The sequence below is a fragment of the Rhinatrema bivittatum genome, chromosome 5, assembly GCF_901001135.1.
Source record: "Rhinatrema bivittatum chromosome 5, aRhiBiv1.1, whole genome shotgun sequence".
Lineage (NCBI taxonomy): Eukaryota > Metazoa > Chordata > Amphibia > Gymnophiona > Rhinatrematidae > Rhinatrema > Rhinatrema bivittatum.
The window spans coordinates 371,808,001-371,827,804 of record NC_042619.1 but is presented as its reverse complement, the minus strand read 5'-3'; the positions used below and the strand labels follow the sequence as shown (position 1 = coordinate 371,827,804).

Here is a 19,804-nt window from a genome sequence, read left to right as displayed (position 1 = left end):
CAATTGTTACACTGGTAATTAATTCATGAATTAATCTCGCCAAATATATGTAGGCCCCTCACTCTAAGGGTCTGTCAAAGTCATACAGACTCCTAATTAGGTATAGGGCCACCTTGCTTTAATTGTAAACTATTTAAATTTTTGAACTTTTTTGCTGTTTTTTCTTTTTTTAAAATGTCAAGCAAACTAATCACTTCTGGGCATTAAATCACCGCTGTTCATAGCACACAGGTATCAAAAGATACGAGAGGAACCGCAATACTCATCTGTTGCCAAATTTTGGCTGGTCTCCCAGCCAAAATTTGGCAACAGATGAGTATTGCGGTTCCTCTCGTATCTTTTGATACCTGTGTGCTATGAACAGCGGTGATTTAATGCCCAGAAGTGATTAGTTTGCTTGACATTTTAAAAAAAGAAAAAACAGCAAAAAAGTTCAAAAATTTAAATAGTTTACAATTAAAGCAAGGTGGCCCTATACCTAATTAGGAGTCTGTATGACTTTGACAGACCCTTAGAGTGAGGGGCCTACATATATTTGGCGAGATTAATTCATGAATTAATTACCAGTGTAACAATTGTTTTTGGTTTTGTGGGTTCACATATACGGTACGCTGGAATACAGTGTGTGAAAGGGTTGAGGTTTGTGATTAAAATAGAAACATCACCATACCTCATAAAACAAACAACAAAATGAAGAAATATAAAACATCAATCATAAAAATAAAAACATACTAAGAAAAATAATTATTTCAAAATAGCTGACAAAACATTCAGTAATTAAACATATATAAATTTATATAACGTTCCCAAAAATCAATAAAATACTTCAAAAGAAAAAACATCAAATAGTGCTCAATAATTAAAACTAATAAGGATAAAAGAAGTTCCCCCTCTCCATACCTGGGAACTTATGATTTCCAGTCACCCTAAGATTCTTGTGGAGTAATGAGGGGAGGACGGAGGACACACAAATTTGCTCTCTTTCTCTCAGATACACACACTAACACACATATGTTCGTTCTTTCACACATACACACTCACACTGTCTCTGACACATACACAGATACACTTCTTCTCCTCTGGAATGCACAAGCTTCAGCAGACTCCACCTTCAGCCCTCACAGCCAATGGACTACTCCTCTTTCCTCTCAGGGCATGGGCTAATGCTGTTCATGCTCCTTCCCTTTCCCTTTCCCTCTCCCTCACCCACCCCATTTCCCTTGTATTCCCTCCACTCTCACGCACTCCCATTCCTTTCTCTCCCCTTTCACCCCTTCACTCACTACTCCTCTCTTCCCTCTCCTTTTCTCCCTTCCCCTTCCCTTCTCTCATTCCCTCTCCTATCACCCCCTTTCTTTTCTCTCACTCCTCCTCTCTTACCTCCCTCTCAGCCCTTTTTTCTTTCACTCCTCTTTCCTTCTTTTTCTTTCCCTCCCCTGTCTCTCATCTCCCTTCCTTTCCATTCACTTACCCTTCTTCCCTTCCCTAGCACTTCCATCTCTCTCAGGTTCACTCACACCCCTACCCTTCCACTTACCCAGCTCAGCTCTCCTTTCCTTTCCTCCCTTCTCAGTGAGAAGGAATGGGAGGGGAGCTGAGGAGTGAGATTGTGATGGGAATGGGAGGGGAGAGAAGAGGAGGGAGGGAGGGAGGGAGAAGTTCAAACTCTCACTTCTCTTACTTTCTCTTTCACTACCTGTGTTACGGGAGCATGGTCCCCTGAGCCAAGACGAAGTTGGCACCGCCTATAGGGGGAGCCCCTATAGGCCCTCGTCATCGGGAGGCAGATGCAGGCGAGGCAGAGTCCCAACTGGACCTTCACCTATACATTCCCCGCAGGTTGAGCCTTTGAGTGCTGGGGCCAGCAGGACTTAGGAGTGGGTCTCCGGGTGAAGACAATTCAATGAAGGCAGAAGACAGCAGCGGTCAGACGTACTAGTGATCGGGGCCAGCAGCAGACAGGAGAATCCAAGGACAGGCCAGGAGTCAGAGCAGGTGGCAAGATGGAGAGGCGGTAGGCAGCAGGAGGTCAGGACAGGCAGCAGACAAAGCGAAATCCAGGGACAAGCCGAGTCAGGAACCGGGAGAGCAAGCCAAGGGAACAAGGAGCTGGAAAGGAAGCAGGGGCAGAACCAATGTGCAGAAAGGAGCTGGAACAGGAACACAAGGCAAGGAACTGGAACGGATCGGAGCAAGAACATAGCAACTAGCACTCACGATGGAGTGGGACCTGTTGCTGAGGCGAGGGAGAGATGGCAAGGCAGGGTATTTATTCCTGCCTTGCCTGACATCATCACTCTGGGGACTTCCCTGCCGCTGGCCTTTTAAATGGGAGGAAATGCCACATGTGTGCACCTGGGAGGACGTTGGACAGCGGTAGTGGCATCGGGAGACATGGGGAAGGCAGAAGCAGGCTGCGCCCGCCGTGGTCAGCATCGGGGATGGAGGCTGCTGTGAACAGAGCAGGAGTGGGCCTTCTGGCCCCCAAGGTGAGGGGAACTGGGCGCGCAGGTCCGCAGCTGGGATGCCCTACAGTACCCCCCTCCTCTATGCCCCGTCCCAGAAGGTCCCAGTTTCTTAGGATGGGTGCAGTGGAAGTGCTGGAGTAGGGATTTATCCAAAATGTTAGAGGCGGGCTCCCAGGTGTTCTCATCGGGGCCAAAGCCCTCCCAGGAGATTAGGTTCTCCCATCTCTTGTGACAGCACTTTACATGTAATACTTCTTTCATTTGATAGGTCTGGTCCACCTCCGACGAGAGATCCTGGGGTTCAGGGAGCCTCCGATTTGGCCAGGTCTGGATCATGGGTGAAGGAGGGACAGATGAAAGAAATTGTGAATCTTCAGGGACGAGGGCAATCATAGTCGATAGGAAACTGGTCCTATACGTTCGCAGATAAAGGGCTGATGTACCGGGAAGCTAACCTCAATGAAGGTACCCTAAGGCGGATGTGGTGAGTGCTTAGCCACATTCTATCGCCAGGGCGAAAGAGGGGTGCTGCTTGTCGATGTTTGTCAGCTGCCTTTTTAGCTTTTTCTGCTGCCTGCCGGAGACTTTTTTGAGTATGGTGCCATAGTCCCTGAAGTTACTGGGCAGTGAGTTTGGCAGCCAGAGAGGGTACCGAGAGCGGTGTGGAAAGTGGTGATATCGAGTGTCTCCCATATACAATAAGGAATGGAAAGAAACCAGTAGCAGAGTTGGTATGAGAATTGTGAGAAAACTCGGCCCAGGGAAGAAGCATGGCCCAATCGTCTTGCCAGTCATTCACAAAGGAGCGGATAAAGCTCTTTAGGGTTCAGTTCGTGCGTTTGGCCTGGCCGTTGCCCTGGGGTTGAGAGGCCGTGATGAAGTCTAGTTGAATGCCGAACTTCCTGCACAGGGAACGCCAGAAATTGGCAGTAACTGAACTCCACGATCGGAAGCGATATTTATTTATTTATTTATTTAGAGTTTTTCTATACCGGCATTTGTGATTAAAAATCACATCATGCTGGTTTACATATAACAAGGGGGTGTGAACGCAGAAACGAAACATTAACAAGTGCAAAGAGGTCATAAAGTTACATTACAACAAGGTTTATATAACTGGGGAGAGAATTAGAGCAAGATAACCGAGCAGTTAGGATTAACTATTTACATTATATTGTGAAGACTCTTATAAGATATTGCTGTCATTCAGTTGGGATCTGGGAAGGCTTGCTGATATATTAATACATGAAAATATGAATGGATGGTATACATAGACGGTGAGTCATTATGTAGATAGGGTGTAATTTGTTTGGGGAAATATTTTAGATATGCTGCGGAAGCCCATGAAGACGAAAGATATACTGGGTAAATAGTTTAAAAACACTGAAGGCAATTTTATTTTCCCTTATATTACTACTACATACCAACCCACAGAGAAAATACAATCTTAAATATAGTTGATTGTTATTTATTTATGAAATGCAAAATTCCTATCTATACAGATAAAAACTATCTATCACACATACCATATCATACATTCACACACATTAAAAATATATTAGGTCAAATACAAATGTCCCTATTATCACATGATGCTTTTTTCCTATGTATACTCAATGGTTCATTAAACATCATAAATATACATGTAACTTAACCTATATTATATATCCACATCAACTCTTGTAAAATCCGCTTAATATCATTCCCTTCAATTATATACCAAATATCCGCATAGTCCTCCCTTCATTTATACATCCATTGTCTGACAAAGAAATCTCTGTTTCACCCTCTCATCCAAGGAACTATAACCAGTATTATTCTGATACTCCTTCACTAGTTCGTCTATTTTCAGGGATAATCCTACAATTATCTATTTTCAGGGATACTCCTACAATTATCAAAGAACAAACTCATATCTAATCACCACCTATTTCAAATACATCCCTATCTAAAATATTTCCCCAAACAAATTACACCCTATCTACATAATGACTCACCGTCACCATTCATATTTTCATGTATTAATATATCAGCTCTAATAATTCCATGTACAAAATTCTTCGAAATCTGATTCTCTTCATCTCATATCCACTTATATCATAATTCCAACTGTCTAAAAACAAAAAATTCACATTTCAGTTCAAACAAAAAAAGAAACTAACATGCATACCGAATGCTGGGTCGATGATGTAATTTGGGGCTTCGGGCTCATCCTTGGTCTCAAACACTCTTGAGAGTGCATCAGCCCAGATGTTCTTGGATACTGGTTTATACCGGAGAGTGAAATTAAAGTGGCTAAAAAACAGCAACCAGCAGGTCTGGCAAGGATTTAAGCGCTGGGCATCGCGGAGGTACTCCATGTTCTTGTGATCCATGTATACGGTGATAGTATGTTGAGCACCCTCTAACCATTGCCACCACTCTTCGAATGCCATCTTAATGGCAAGCAGTTCCTTGTCTCCTATGCCATAATTCTTCTCGGCCAGGGAGAACTTGCATGAGAAGAAAGAGCATCCACCTCCACAACAAATGGGCGAGAGGGATCCGGGTGTCTCAGGCATGTGTCTCTTAGAAAGGCTTGCTTCAGTTCATTGAATGCTGCTAGCGCCTCAGGTGCCCACTGTTTGGAATTGGCACCTCTCTTGGTGAGGGCGATAAGAGGCGCCACGATGTGTGAATACCATGGAAAGAAGTGCCTGTAAAAGTTGGCAAACCCTAAGAAACATTGCAAGGCTCAGAGCCCAGAAGGTTGTGGCCATTTTTGAATGCAGGAACCCGGTGCTGAAGATGATATAGCCCAAGAAGGGGAGAGAATCCTGCTCAAAAAGGCAAGTTTGGAGTATAGCTTGTGAGTTCGGAGATGCTGGAGGACATGCTTAACCTCTTGCTGGTGGGAATGGAGGTCTCGGGAATAGACGAGGACATCATCAAGATATACTATGATGCTGATGTGTATGAGGTCACGGAAGACTCGTTCATTTAGTGCTGGAAGACTGCCGGAGCATTGCAGAGACTAAAGGGCATCACCAAGTACTCATAGTGGTCATCTCTGGTATTGAACGTGGTCTTCCATTTGTCTCTCAGCCTAATGCGGACCAGGTTATATGGCCCCCCAGAAGTCAAGCTTCATGAATACCTTGACCCCTTGTAACCAATCCAGCAGTTCTAGAATGAGTGGTAAGGGATACCAGTCCCTCTTGGTGATGGAATTCAAGCCCCGGTTGTCAATGCAGGGACAGGGTGATACATCCTTCTTTGCCACAAAGAAAAAGCCAGCCCTAGCTAGAGAGGTAGAGGGCTGAATAAAGCCTCGTTCTAAGTTCTCTTGAACATACTGTGTCATGGCCTTGGTTTCAGGGAGTGACAAGGGGTACACCCATCCTCAGGGGGGCATAGTACCCGGGAGCAGGTCTATGATGCAATTGAAAATATGTCTGCGAATTCGGCATACTGAAGGGGCAAGGCCAAGGGGGTCGTAGTTAGCTGCATTTCGGGATGTTGTATCTTTCGAAAGCAAGTGGCATGGCAGCATGGTCCCCAGGAGGCCAACTGCAAGGTCTCCCAATCAATGGAGGGGGAGTGCGTTTGTAGCCACGGTAGGCCCAGAACCACCGGATAGATTGCCTTCTCGAGGATGAGAAAGGAGAGATCCTCTTCATGGAGAATTCTGGTACGCAGGTGCATCGGGAATGTGATCAGTGTGATCCGGCCAGGCAATGGGTCCCCATGGATAGAGGAGATCATAAGAGGTGGATCTCTGTGTGGCATAGCAAGGCCAGGTGCATAACCAGGTCTGTCAGGATAAAGTTCCCTCCGGTCCCAGAGTCAATCAGTGCCAGGGTGGTGAAGGTTCCATGGGACAGGATGAAGATTACGGGTAAAATGTATTGAGGAGTAGGATTGGCACAGCCCAGGGTCAACTCCCCACTGACACCTAGGCTCGGGAGTTTCCCAGCTTCTCTGGGCACTGCGCCTGGGCTTTGAGAAGACTTTAATTTGTAGGAAACCTGGTGAAACCCTGTGGACCTCCTAGATTCTGGGCACGGGGAACCTTGCATCTGGGGTTGCTCAGGTTAGGTAAGACCTGCCCCCCTACACCCTGAAGGACAGAGGAAAGTAGTGACCCGATGCCAGGACCTTCTGGTGCTTTACCTCAGCTTTTGGGAAAAAGAAACTGTTTTGAGAGGAAGTATTGGCTGCCCTTCTTCCTGCCCAGCAGAATGAAACAGCTAGAGCTGCTTGTTCCAAAGTGGATCCCTCCCATCAGGGATTCATCTAAGAAAAAAAGAGAGTATTGAAGATCATCTAACTATTAGTAAGGAACTATCTGAGATCACTGAGGACCCCCATTAGGAGTCTTCACCCTGGGGTGGACTCTCTGTGCAGAGACAGTAATCTTATCTTTTTACCACTTTCAGGAAGGAGTTTTTCCTGCCCATCTGGGAACTTTACTCATCCAAGCCCTGGAGGGTGGATGCTTCCATGGCTCTGGTAAAGGAAACACTTGCACAGAAAGAGGGAAAGAGACTGTGAACAAAGAGAAATATGTGGTGCTGAGGATTAAGTTTATTGTGCCAGACTTCATCACAGTTTTCAACAGTAAGACTTAATTTTTAACACTAACCCAGTGGCTCCAGTGTATTTGGGCACACACAGCACCTCCACAGAGATGAAAAGTGCTCCTTCTCCCAGTGATGAGGAAGAAGGTACAAAGGGTCACCCCTAGCACTCTGGGCCCACCAACAAGGGATACAGACCCTGGGGAAAAAAGAAACTTGTTAAAGCTAGCCAGAAGTGGTTTCAACTCTGAAGAGACTATAAAATCTTTCATGGCCCCATCGAAGTGCAGTCTGCACCTGGGTATGGGTTTATATACATATAAAGCTATTTAATGTGCACAAACCCCACGAAAGTCTTTGAAAATTATCTCTCTAGGTCAATTTTCAAAAGATCCTGCATAGATGCAAAGTCCATGGATACTTTTGCCCGTAGCCTTTGAGCTAGTTCTCAAAGTACTAGCATACTTTATCTTTGAAAATTGCCTTGGGAAAAGTTGCACATTCTTTTTCTGTAGATACTTTTTCCCTTCAAAATAATGTATATAAATTTGAAGATGCAATCTAAGGGGGTCATTTATCAAAATGCTATATGGTGTTTTTTAGTTCCTGGAGAAGCTATCAGGGCCCTTCTACAACCACTGGGGGGGGGGGGGGGAGAGAGAGAGAGAAACTAGCCGTAATACCCTCATACTAGGTAGGTATTTATATCTCTATAGGAGGCCTACCTAATCAGTCGAGGTGAGTTTAGGTATTAGTGTAGGGATTAGGGGCCACTTTGACATTCAAAGTGAGATGTATGAACAGAACAGGGCTCTCTTGTGAAGATTTGATGACCTTCGGAGTCAGGAAACTCACACAAAGATGAGATATATTTATAAATGATCTGGAAAGAAATACGACGAGTGAGATAATCAAATTTGCAGATGACACAAAATTGTTCAGAGTAGTTAAATCACAAGCAGATTGTGATAATTTGCAGGAAGACCTTGTGAGACTAGAAAATTGGGCATCCAAATGGCAGATGAAATTTAATGTGGATAAGTGCAAGGTGATGCATATAGGGAAAAATAACCCATGCTATAATTACACAATGTTGGGTTTCATATTAGGTGCTACAACCCAAGAAAGAGATCTAGGCGTCATAGTGGATAACATATTGAAATCGTCGGTTCAGTGTGCTGCGGCAGTCAAAAAAGCAAACAGAATGTTGGGAATTATTAGAAAGGGAATGGTGAATAAAACGGAAAATGTCATAATGCCTCTGTATCGCTCCATGGTGAGACCGCACCTTGAATACTGTGTACAATTCTGGTCGCCGCATCTCAAAAAAGATATAATTGCGATGGAGAAGCTACAGAGAAGGGCTACCAAAATGATAAGGGGAATGGAACAGCTCCCCTATGAGGAAAGACTAAAGAGGTTAGGACGTTTCAGCTTGGAGAAGAGACGGCTGAGGGGGGATATGATAGAGGTGTTTAAAATTATGAGAGATCTAGAACGGGTAGATGTGAATCGGTTATTTACTCTTTCGGATAGTAGAAAGGCTAGGGGGCACTCCATGAAGTTAGCCTAGGGCACATTTAAAACTAATCAGAGAAAGTTCTTGTTTACTCAATGCACAATTAAACTCTGGAATTTGTTGCCAGAGGATGTGGTTAGTGCAGTTAGTATAGCGGTGTTTAAAAAAGGATTGGATAAGTTCTTGGAGGAGAAGTCCATTACCTGCTATTAAGTTCACTTAGAGAAATAGCCACTGCCATTAGCAATGGTTACATGGAATAGACTTAGTTTTTGGGTACTTGCCAGGTTCTTATGGCCTGGATTGGCCACCTTTGGAAACAGGATGCTGGGCTTGATGGACCCTTAGTCTGACCCAGTATGGCATCTTCATATGTTCTTATGTTCTTAGATTTGCGCAGTGTTCTGTCAACCTAGCTTGATGTTACCCAGGTAGAGAGTCCATCTAGTAGGGTGGGCATTCCCATGCCCATGGGAATGCCCACCCTACTGAGCTAAAAGTATGCACATTGTTGACCCCGTGCATACTTTGAGCTGGGTAAAAGGTGAGTAGTTTTCAGACAATTTATCCAGCTAAATCAGTATTTACTTGGGGTAAATGAAAATCGCCCTCCTAATAGTTTTGCAGACTTTTCAGGGGTTTTGGGGTTTTTTTGCAGTTTAGATTTTTGAATTTCAAAAATCATTGTTCAGATTTGAGATAATTACACAGAAGCCCCTCCTATTTGGACATGTCTAGCATTGCCTGGGGAAATGGTGGCATGGTGGCATCTCAGTCTCATCAGTGGCATTCGGGGGTAAGTGCAGCCAGTGGTGGGACATCTCGCAGATGGACAAAATGTTACACCGCCATCTTCCTTCCATCTTCCCTCATCCTGACCCCACCACATTGTAGGGTGGTGGTCGCAGTGGAGGGATAAGTCTGCAATGTGACACCCCCCAATAATTTGTTTTGGGGGAGGTGGCACCAAGATGAGTGCATTTCTCCCCTGGTGAGTGCATACCTTCTCAACCCACCCCAATTTAGCCTTCTCACTCTCCTTTCCACCCTCTTCACACGTCACTTTGGAGCAGTCTTCTCTATTCTCCTGCAGTCCCCCCATGCAGCGCTGTCTCCTATCTCCCCTTGCTGTCCTCCCACCCCAACACTGCTCTCCGCTCTCTCTCTACCCCCTGCAGCCCTCACACTCTTCTCCTTTTTACTTCTTCACTAATTTCTTCTTTTTCCCCCTCCATAAGCCTCTCGCTCTCTTCTCTTTCTCTCTTCTCCTCCCCCCTCCCTCTTAGCCCTCTCACTCTCCTCTCAATCCCATGTGTTCTGGTCCTCACCCCACCCCATCCCCATGTACTTTCTTCTGATTAAGACTGAAGATGCCTCCGCACAGGGTCCAAATCAGAGATTCCATCACCTTCCCCTGCTTCAGACTCCTGCACCCAAGCCCCAATCAGGGCCAAAATCTCTTCTGCCATCTCCCCCTGCTCCTGGGCTAACTAGCTGAGAAGATGCAAATACTTCAGGTGGAAGGGATATTATATTTGGCATTCATGCCATCAGCATGCAACAAATATATTCTGTATGTGCAACAATAAGGCAATCATTTTAAGACTGTCATACTCATCCACACATCTGTCCCGCCTCAGCAGATAAGATATTAATTAATATCAAAATTAGTTACACTAAAGAATTCCAACTTTTACCAGAAAAAAGCACATCCTCATTGAGTCAGCAGGTTAGAAAGTCTTCTAAAGAATCTTGATAAAAAATGCAAGAAAAGCGAGAACAGAGGTATGGTGCTACAGTTCTGAAGCTTGTGTTAACTGTGTAGTAGAATCATTTTTCTTTTCATGCAGTATGAAAAAGAGGAGGCATGCAGAAATAATAAGAAGAACCTTGTGAGAAGAGAAAATTCTGTACGACACACTGCCTGTACCGACTGCATTTCATCAACAAGTCCTTGCAGCACGAACAGCAATAAGTATGCATTTCCTTCTACTTGTTTAAAAGAAGTTGTACAAACATAATATTTTTTTAGTTTTATTCAATTTGTGGAAAAGTAGATTATTATCCCAGTTCTCCATTTGATCCATTCTTATGTCTTAATATGTACCATATTCCATAGTTATGTTCAGTTATTTTGCAAGAATAGAGTAGGGTTGCCAACTGGCTCTAGATTTTCAGGACAGGTTGATCCAGTCCTGGTTTTATCCCTTGGCCTGCATGATTGTGTAGTTCTGGTGTTCCCATTGTTTTCCTTAAGAAAATCAAGAGTACAGGTCCATGCAGGCAGTAGAGTAAAACCAGGACTGGATCAGCCTGTCCTAAAAAAATATCTGGAACCAATTGTCAACTCTAGACTAGACTTCCATCAAATTCAGCCTTCTCCTGATTGTTACAGCCATCTTTTTGTGACAATCTAGAGGAAGAAAAAAAATGTAGCTAATTCTGCCCATGTAATCAATACTGCAGCAATGAAAAACATTTCCTTCCTGACTCCTAATGTAACCTAATGTGTCTTTGCATCAGCAGTTCCCTAGAGTTTAATTGGCAATAGATCTTGTTTCATTCTAAGAATATGTCTAGTTTTACTCTGAATATGTTATACCCTTGATTGGTGGAGGTTTTAGCAAAATGTTTCATAACTTCATTACTTTTAGATTGAAGAATTATTTCTTCTGAGGTAGAGCTGGAACTGGCTGAGTCAAAGCAAGCTTGAACCCAGCTCAAAGCAAAGCTCTGCTCTTGCTCCGGCTCTATGTGGTTCAGTTTCTTCACAGAGCCAGAGACTTTCCTTCAGTCTATTTAAAACCCATAAAGTTCAGAGTATTTTTGCTTCCTCTTTTTCAGCCTCCCTGGTAATAGAACTGTCTCAGCACTAGGTAACCAAACGATGCAGAAGTTACAATTTTTTGCACATAAGTTTTCTATTGGGACTTGTTTGCAAATAAGCCCAGAGAAAATGTTATGTACAGAAATTTCCTACGGGCAACTTTGAGGGGTAATTGTCTTTTTGGTGAAAACTGGCCTGTAAAGGCCTTTTCACAGTATTTAGCACTGCAAACATTGTTAGTTACTTTACATGAACTTGTATCACAGCAGCTCATTTAACTTTGATGTTGTATAAAATTTCGTGAGTAAACGTAGGCATGTAAATTTACAACATGTGAAGCCAAAACTTTTCACAAAGTTCACTTCATACATAAAAAGGGAAAATTGTGTGCCTAAAACCAATTCATACACTCACAAGTTGCTGTTTTTATGTGCAAAGTGGACTCACTGTAGTGCATCAGTTCCCAGGAAATGAGAATTGTCCTGCAGGGAGAGAATACATGAGAAATCAGTCATTTTGATCTGTGATTATTAACGGAGAGGAAAATGACCCCTCGCTTCCAGCTGAAGAAAGTGGAAATGACCTGGAGCTTCTGAGAGGGGATACAACCTGGGTGGCTGGGACAGGAGAAGGGGAAAATCTTACTGCTACTAGGAAATGAGAGAAAGGCAAGGGAATGGCCTAGGGCTGCCAAAAGAGAGGAGAGAGTGACCTGAAGCTGCCAAAAGAATGCTCTCTTATTTGTAGAGGAAATGTGATCCTTGACCATTAGGGTTGAGTGAGTGTTTCAGGAGGCAACAGCAAGAGAGTATAATTTATGAGAAAGGTTGAGAGGGAAGAGAGAGAATGAAAGATACTAAAGGAAAAAGAGAAATATCCTATGCATTCTTAGGGGAGGCAAGACATGGAGAGAACAAATGAAAGAGGATGGAACAGTTCCCCTATGAGGAAAGGCTGAAGAGATTAGAGCTGTTCAGCTTGGAGAAGAGACGGCTGAGGTGGGATATGATAGAGGTGTTTAAAATCATGAGAGGTCTAGAACGGGTAGATGTGAATTGGGTTTTTTTTTTTTTATTTAAGTTTTTTTTATATACCAACATTCAAGACAGTAGTCCCATCATGCTGGTTCACAAGAAACAGGGGTGCAGTTATAATAAAACTTTACAATTTGAACAATAGTGCAGAAAAGCAGTTACATATAACAAGGAAATCAATAACTTGGAGTGAGAAGGAAAATGGAGATCAGATAATTATATATATGTATAAATAACATTGTATAAATAACATTGTAAGAGGTGGCTATTAACGCTATTTACACTTTACACTTTCGGATAATAGGATTAGGGGGCATTCCATGAAGTTAGCAAGTAGCAATTTAAGACTAATCAAAGAAAATTCTTTTTCACTCAACACACAATAAAGCTCTGGAATTTGTTGCCAGAGTATGTGGTTAGTGCAGTTAGTGTAGCTGGGTTAAAAAAAGGTTTGGATAAGTTCTTGGAGGAGATGTCCATTAACGACTATTAATCAAGTTTACTTAGGGAATAGCCACTGCTATTAATTGCATCAGTAGCATGGGATCTTCTTAGTGTTTGGGTAATTGCCAGGTTCTTGTGGCCTAGTTTGGCCTCTGTTGGAAACAGGATGCTGGGCTTGATGAACCCTTGGTCTGACCCAGCATGGCAATTTCTTATGTTCTTATGAACAGAAGAGGAGTCTTTCATCTAGAAAGAATATAAGGAGTAGTTGTATCATCATTTTATTGAGGAGAAATGGATACCCATCCATATCTAGAGTGAAGAAGTCAAAGGTATTATTCAAGAGTTCTTTTTTCTACTGGAACTTATGTCCTATACTTGGAAGAAGAGTGCCTACGTGGTGCTTCCAGAAGGAAATCTATGAAGATTATAGGAGAGGTATGATAACTGGACAAACCTTTTGCCCATTACACAGTGGGAATAGGCTTAAGTTAAATTTGGGAGTTGGAGGAAGGAACACTCTTTCTTCAATCTAAGTACCTAATTCACTACGGTTTTTCCCATAGACATAGAATGGCTGAAAAGCTTTCATGAATCTGGCCTAAGTATTTATGGAAATGACTTGATCAAATAAGACTTTTACTGAAAGAGTAAGGACACAAATCTAATTTCCACAAAAAGGTACCCACCAGAAGTTTTTATGACACATGAAACACTGATTTCAGATACCATGAATAGTTTTAATTATCATGAGACAGAATTTTTTTATTTATGGAGAAGACTTTGAAAACCAAGCTGGGCAAATAAGCTCATGTTGTGGTTTCGAGGTGTTTAAGTGGACTCTTGGGTACTGCGGAGATGGCCACTCTCACGGGGAGGAGCCCAGTGAGGAACCGCAGTACTAGGCTAGACTCTATACACGCAGACACAGAGAATTCGTGTTTATTATACAGCTTGGTGGTACTGCCCAGGGGGTGACAGCAGTGAGGTAACCCAGTAGAGTAGTCCAGGGGTCCTCGGCAGAGGAGACCCGTCCCACACTCCAATGATGGTGGGCTGCGCTGGGTAGAGGAGAGAGTCCCGGATGTAGACTCGCAGCGCTGAAGCTGAAGGTGAGACAAGCTGACAAGGTTAGTTTACTCACTGAATAGATAGCTGTATTTGATGAAGATCCTGGCAGGCAGAAGTAGTTGGTTTGCAGGCACCAAGGCAGGGAGAGCAGGCCTTCGAGGAGCGAGTACCCAGTATCCCAGATAGGCACCTGAAAGAAAGCATAGGGTCCCCGAATAGCGGGTACCCAGGTTAGAGGTAAATGGCCCCGGAGGGCAGAGAGAACTTCCAGTGGCAGCAAGGAAGCAGCAGAGCAGCTTAGACCGGAGGCAATCCAATCCTTGCTAACTCAGTTTGTTAGCAAACGAAGGGCAGGCTAAATACCCGGATGGCGTGAATTCACTCGGAGGGGCCGCCCCCAAGGTTCCCGCCATGACGTGGATAAAGACGTGGGTGGCATGCGCACACGCACCCTAGGAGGCCCTCAGGAGAAACATGGCGAACACCGTCGCTATAGCCGTTCCAGGGACGCCGGAGAGAGTGGTATGATGACGCAGCAGCAGCAGCAGCCATCTTCCCAAGGCTTATGGAGAGAGAAGGAAGAAAGATGAGGCACAGAGGTCGAAGCCGTCTGAGACCGACGGCACAACAGCTAATGGTTAAAAAGTCCAAATCATTAGTCAAAACCTCAAATGTTTATATTTATATGTGCCAAGTTGCCCTCAATAGACATGAAAAAATATTCAAATAGTGCTTATGAAAACTTAAAAAATGAGAATCAGCCTTAGCTGAAGGAGTAGGTCTCTCTACTCATGGAGGGCATTGAAGGGGCCTGAGCCCTCCACAGGGAAAGGCTGGAGGCAGTTAGAGGATTCTAAGCATTGAAGTCCTATAGGGGATGCAAGAGGAGGGAATGAGGTGAAGAGTTCCTGCAAGTCCTGAAGTTGATGAAGTGGGTTCTGGAAACTGGGACAAATGGGACTAGGTGATGTCAGAGAAAGGACAGCCTGCCTAGGAAAGTCTTCCAGAGTGAAGATGGAAGTCCTAAGAAGAAGATTTCCTTGGAGAGTTGGTGGACCAATGTATTGGGAGGTACCAGTGGAGGAGCAGTCTACATGGAAAAGGTTCACTAGAGTCAAAGGCTGAGTCAGCTACAGTCAACCCAAGACTCCAGAACAAAGAGAAAGAGAGAGAGAAAGAGAAAAGCACCTTGCAGGAAAAGTTTAAAGTTGCCAAACAGGGCCTAGGGTGGAAGGGATACATGTCCCAAACAGCTAACTTGTTTTGGTTAAGAATTGTGGAATGATGAATGAAACTGTGTTTATTTTTTGTGAATTTTTTCTGATTTAAGTTACAGTGTGGTAGTCTACTCAAAAGTGTATCTATTTTGAACTTTGTTTTTTCCCTGCCATGAGTCAGTAAATATTTTTATATTGAACAACAGAGCTGGTGTGCATGTGGTCTTTGAGGAGTGCGCGACTGGTATGCAGGAATAGCCTCCGTGAGTACAAATCTCTAAGGGCCTTGAAAATAGTCAAACCCCCACCCCCCTGTGGGAATCCCAGGAGGTTATGGGGCCTTGCATGGTCCATGGCCTTCTCTATGTGCCCCTGTGCCTGAGAGCTGATGAGGGCAGAGGCTACACATGCTTTTTATCACTTACCTCAGATAATTACATGAGTAATTTGACTAATTTACATGAATAAGTGTTTTTAAAATAGCAACTTACACTGTAAATGTTGGCCATACCCCTAGGCCACCCTTTTTTTATGCATGCAAAAGTTAAAATATGCACGTATTTTCAACTTTTATAAAATAAGGAATATGGAAGTAGAGGCTAATTATGCATGTACATTCTAATGTTTATGCACTTCATGCTTTGAAAATTCACCCCAAGCCTTTTTCCCAAAGGCACAGAATAGGAGAAAAGCCTTATGAGTGAAGCCATAAGTGATAGAAAGTAGCTTTATAGATACTTTGTTTTTTAAGTTACACAGTTTGTTTCCTGTATACAGAGTAGAGCTCTGTTGTCTACTTTGCAAAGTAGTTGGTGATTGCATGAGGAAGGGATCCTAGCAGCCACAAAAGCCTGTCTCTTAAATTATCCAAAAATTGCATTCCTAAATGTCACTCATCCTGAAAGAGGCTCATTTATTTTTAAAGCAATTTCATTCTTGTAACTATCACTGGTCTTACTGTTTGTACTACATTCAGTGGTTTCACTAAGATTTCATCTCTACCAAACTACTTTGTTAGTTTCATTTCTCAAATATTATTTGGCAGAAACATAATGTAAAATATTTTCCCTGTACCACCACTATGAGCTGGTGATACCCTGTTCAGATATGGTTGTTGCAGTGCATATGATAGGGGCAAGGTCAGATTGATGCCATTTTGAAAAACAGTGTCAATGATCCCAGAGCTAAGGGGTGCTCTTGGACCCCACTGAACCCCAATGACTTCTTTTTGAAGTATGGGGGAGTTCAGGAGTGGGGGTCCAGCTGCCACCCACAGACCACAGGCTCTTTTTATGGGCTGTAGGTGTGGGGGAGGGGGGTTAGAGAAGTGGGGAACCACTAGATCCTAGGGATTAAATTTTATTTGGATAGTGGGGTCAGGGGATCATATGGCTAAGGGGGCATTTTTGTGATTTAAGAGGAGGGGGTGGGAAAGGTGTGGGTCATCACTGTGTGGTTGGCCTCATTTTTTTTCTTTATTTTTAGAGGGCCAGTGCCACCTTAGAAGGTGGCGGGGGGCAGGTGGGGTCAACATTGACCCCCGAGGTCATTTGTGGCATTTGTATTTTTGGGCCTCAGGCCCTTTAATTTTCCCATGGCACTATTGTGGATCTGCATTAGTGACTCAATGTTCACGCAGGGAAATACAGCTACCTCAAATGCACAAAAAAATAACAGGGCTGATTTCTTTCTAAGTCAGCCATGTTGTTTTATTAACATAGGATTGCCTATGCATAAGCTGCTTTGCATGCGTTAGGAAATCTTTATGCATGCAAATGAGCTTATTTCCATAAGAGGAGGAAATTATGTGTTATAGCGCACTACAAACAGCATTTAATGTGCATTACATGCTGTTTAATTTACAATATCGCGGTTTAGTAAATCCAGCTCTAAGTTTGTACCTGAGGCAGTGGAGGGTAAATTGACTTGCCCAACAGCACAATGAGTGACAGTGAGATTTGAATCCTGACTTCCCTGGCTTGCAGCCTACTGCTCTAACTATTAGACTACTCCTCACCTCCAAAACAATGGTTTCTCATCAGTGTGGCTTTCTTGGTAGATTGTGAGGTTTGCTTTATTAAAAAAGTCTTTCCATATTCTGTAGCTGAACACAGTCTCTTCCCTTTGTTGAGTTTCTGGTGTTGCATTAGTTCTCTCTTCTTACTGAAATGTTTACCACATTCAGAACATGTAAAAGGTCTCTCATTTGCATCTTTTCTCTTGTGCATGCATGTCCTCCTTCTGATTGAGGGTTTTTGGGGACAATATACCCCAGTATAACCAAGAAGGGTGGAATCCTAGAGATGTACAACAAAACAGTAAGGTAGAGAATCAGAAAAAAGATAGGGTGTAAGGAGAAACTTGTATTTTTTTGTTTAAAAAAATTTTCATGGGACAAAACATCCCAGTGTAACCAAACAACAAACAAACAGAGTGGGAGAACTGGGCTGAGATCCAAACAGCAAACAATACAGAAGCACCAAAACTTCCATATTGATACATAATAGGCATGGCAGATAGGCATATTAACAGTAAGACTCCCAAAGTAGGTAGTTAGGCACAGCAGTAGTAGCAAGATGTCTAAGATAGTGCATAAGGGGCTTTATAGGTAGACATAGTAGCAGCATGATACCTAAGGTATTATATCAGGGCATGATAGCCAGGCAAAGGGTAGGAATAACCCTAAAGTGCTACATCTGGGACATGGCAGGTCAGCAGATCAGTATCAGCAAGACCCTAAAGTGGTGTGTCAGGGCATGGCATGTAGCAGCAAGACCCATAAGGTGGTACATAAGGGGTATAACAGATAGACATAGGGAAGCAAGACCCATACAGTGCTGTATAAGGAGCATGGCAAGTAGGCAAAGTAGTAACAAGACCCCTTAGGTGGTATATAAGGGGCATGGCAGGTAAGCATGTGGCAGCAAATCTACTAAGGTAGTACATAAGGGGCATGGCAGGTACGTATGTGACAGCAAAATCCCTAATTGGTATATAATGGCATGGTAGGTAGGCAGAATGGTAGCAGCAAGACCCTAAGGTGGTACATCTGGAACATGACAGGTAGGCAGAGTGATAGCAATAGGATCCCGAAAATTGTATATAAGGGGCATGGCAGGTAGACATGTCGCACAAGGGCACATATACCATGTATGTGTGCATTAGTGCTGACTGACTCTGCACGCAAAAAACTGTTAAACACTAACAGACAAAAAAGACTGGCAGTCTAGCAAGACTCTTCTTTTCAGTCTCTGAGTGTGTATTGCTCACCTCACTGGTGTCCAGACAGATAAAACAAAAAAAAAAATAGCACTAGCACTGCTGCAACTGCAATCTCCATACTGTCTCCTACCCTGACCTTCTCCCAGTGAAAAGAAAAATCAAAATCAACTGCAGTGCACTACCTCTCTTTATGGCACAGAGAGTGTGTGAGACCACAGCATCATAGAAAAGAGTAGAAGCAGCAGTGACAAATCCCAAAGTTTGTAAGTTTTTTTACAAGTCTGTGAGAGCTTCTAGTAACACATCCTAATCTGCCAAGAGTTATAGAGGATATACAGATCTTCTTGGACATGCTCAGACATTATTGTTACTTGATCCAGATAGCAGCTGTAGGCCAGTTAAAAAGATGCTGCACCATGATTTGTCCTCTGGCTAGTCTCCTTGCCAACTTGTCCAGCCTCAGCTCTGACAAGACTCTGACAAGGCAAGGAGGTCACACAGGCAAGAACTGGTTGCTATAGTTTCCAGTTTGGTTTTTTTCTCAGCAGTACACAGCTGTAAACTTCAGTGGGCCATAGAAATGAATGGGAAATATAATCAAATGGGATGAAGATTGTTTGTTTCATTCATGGGACCCCTCCATTCATTTTGGGAGACCATGAATGAAATGACACAGATGTTATGTTTTATCTATTCATTTCAAACGAATGCATATCCCTAGCAAAGGGAAAGAGGGTGACTGAGAAACTGTGCCACCCCTTGTACTTTGGGACCCAGAAGTTGAATCCTCCTCCCCACCAGACAGAACTCTGGCACCCAGGGGCCTGGGAAGAGAGAGAGAGAGAGAGAAAGAGAGAGGAAGGGAGAGTTGTGGGCCAGGGAACACTTTGTGCCCTTGCATTCTGGACGATCTCTGAAGATGGGGCTACACAATGAAACTGTGAAAAGTTTACTTTTGTTAAATTTGTCATTGTGACATATCTTTTCTGTAAATTTTATCTGCAGTTTGGCATTACCAGTGCTTAAAAATGAGAAAACAATTCTGTCACCCATCTCACCGCTGCCTGATGTACTAAAACACAAATGCTGCAGTGATGAGTTAACTTTTTCCAGCAGATCAAACGGCAGCATTTCCTCCTGCATCAAACAACATAAGACGGAGTGCCGGTCACAGTCTGACAGTGTAAATGTAAGTTTATGCTATTGTTCCTGGTATTCATTTCTGAAGAAGAAATCTATATGGTCTTAAAAGCTCATATATAAAATGTTTGCTAATTTTTCTGTTAAGCCAATAAACGTTATTGGTAGCTGCCAGGGATCCCATGGTTAGAATGAAACTTAGGAGGTCGTTTTTAAAGAATTACCTGGGAGTTTCACACACAAAAAATTGCATATACATTCATAAGTGGCATGTATGCTCTTATGTTTAAACTTTGTATTGCT

The 19,804-nt window shown here is 43.3% G+C and overlaps 1 protein-coding gene across 1 annotated transcript in view; it reads left to right on the top strand.

The window, feature by feature from the left end:
- Positions 1–19,804, top strand: part of AFF3 (AF4/FMR2 family member 3) — an 862,899-nt gene that overhangs the window by 696,078 nt on the left and 147,017 nt on the right. The window contains exons 17-18 of the mRNA XM_029603314.1: positions 10,397–10,521; positions 19,367–19,544. Of these exons, the coding sequence (XP_029459174.1) occupies positions 10,397–10,521; positions 19,367–19,544 (303 nt within the window). The remainder of the gene's footprint in view (positions 1–10,396; positions 10,522–19,366; positions 19,545–19,804) is intronic.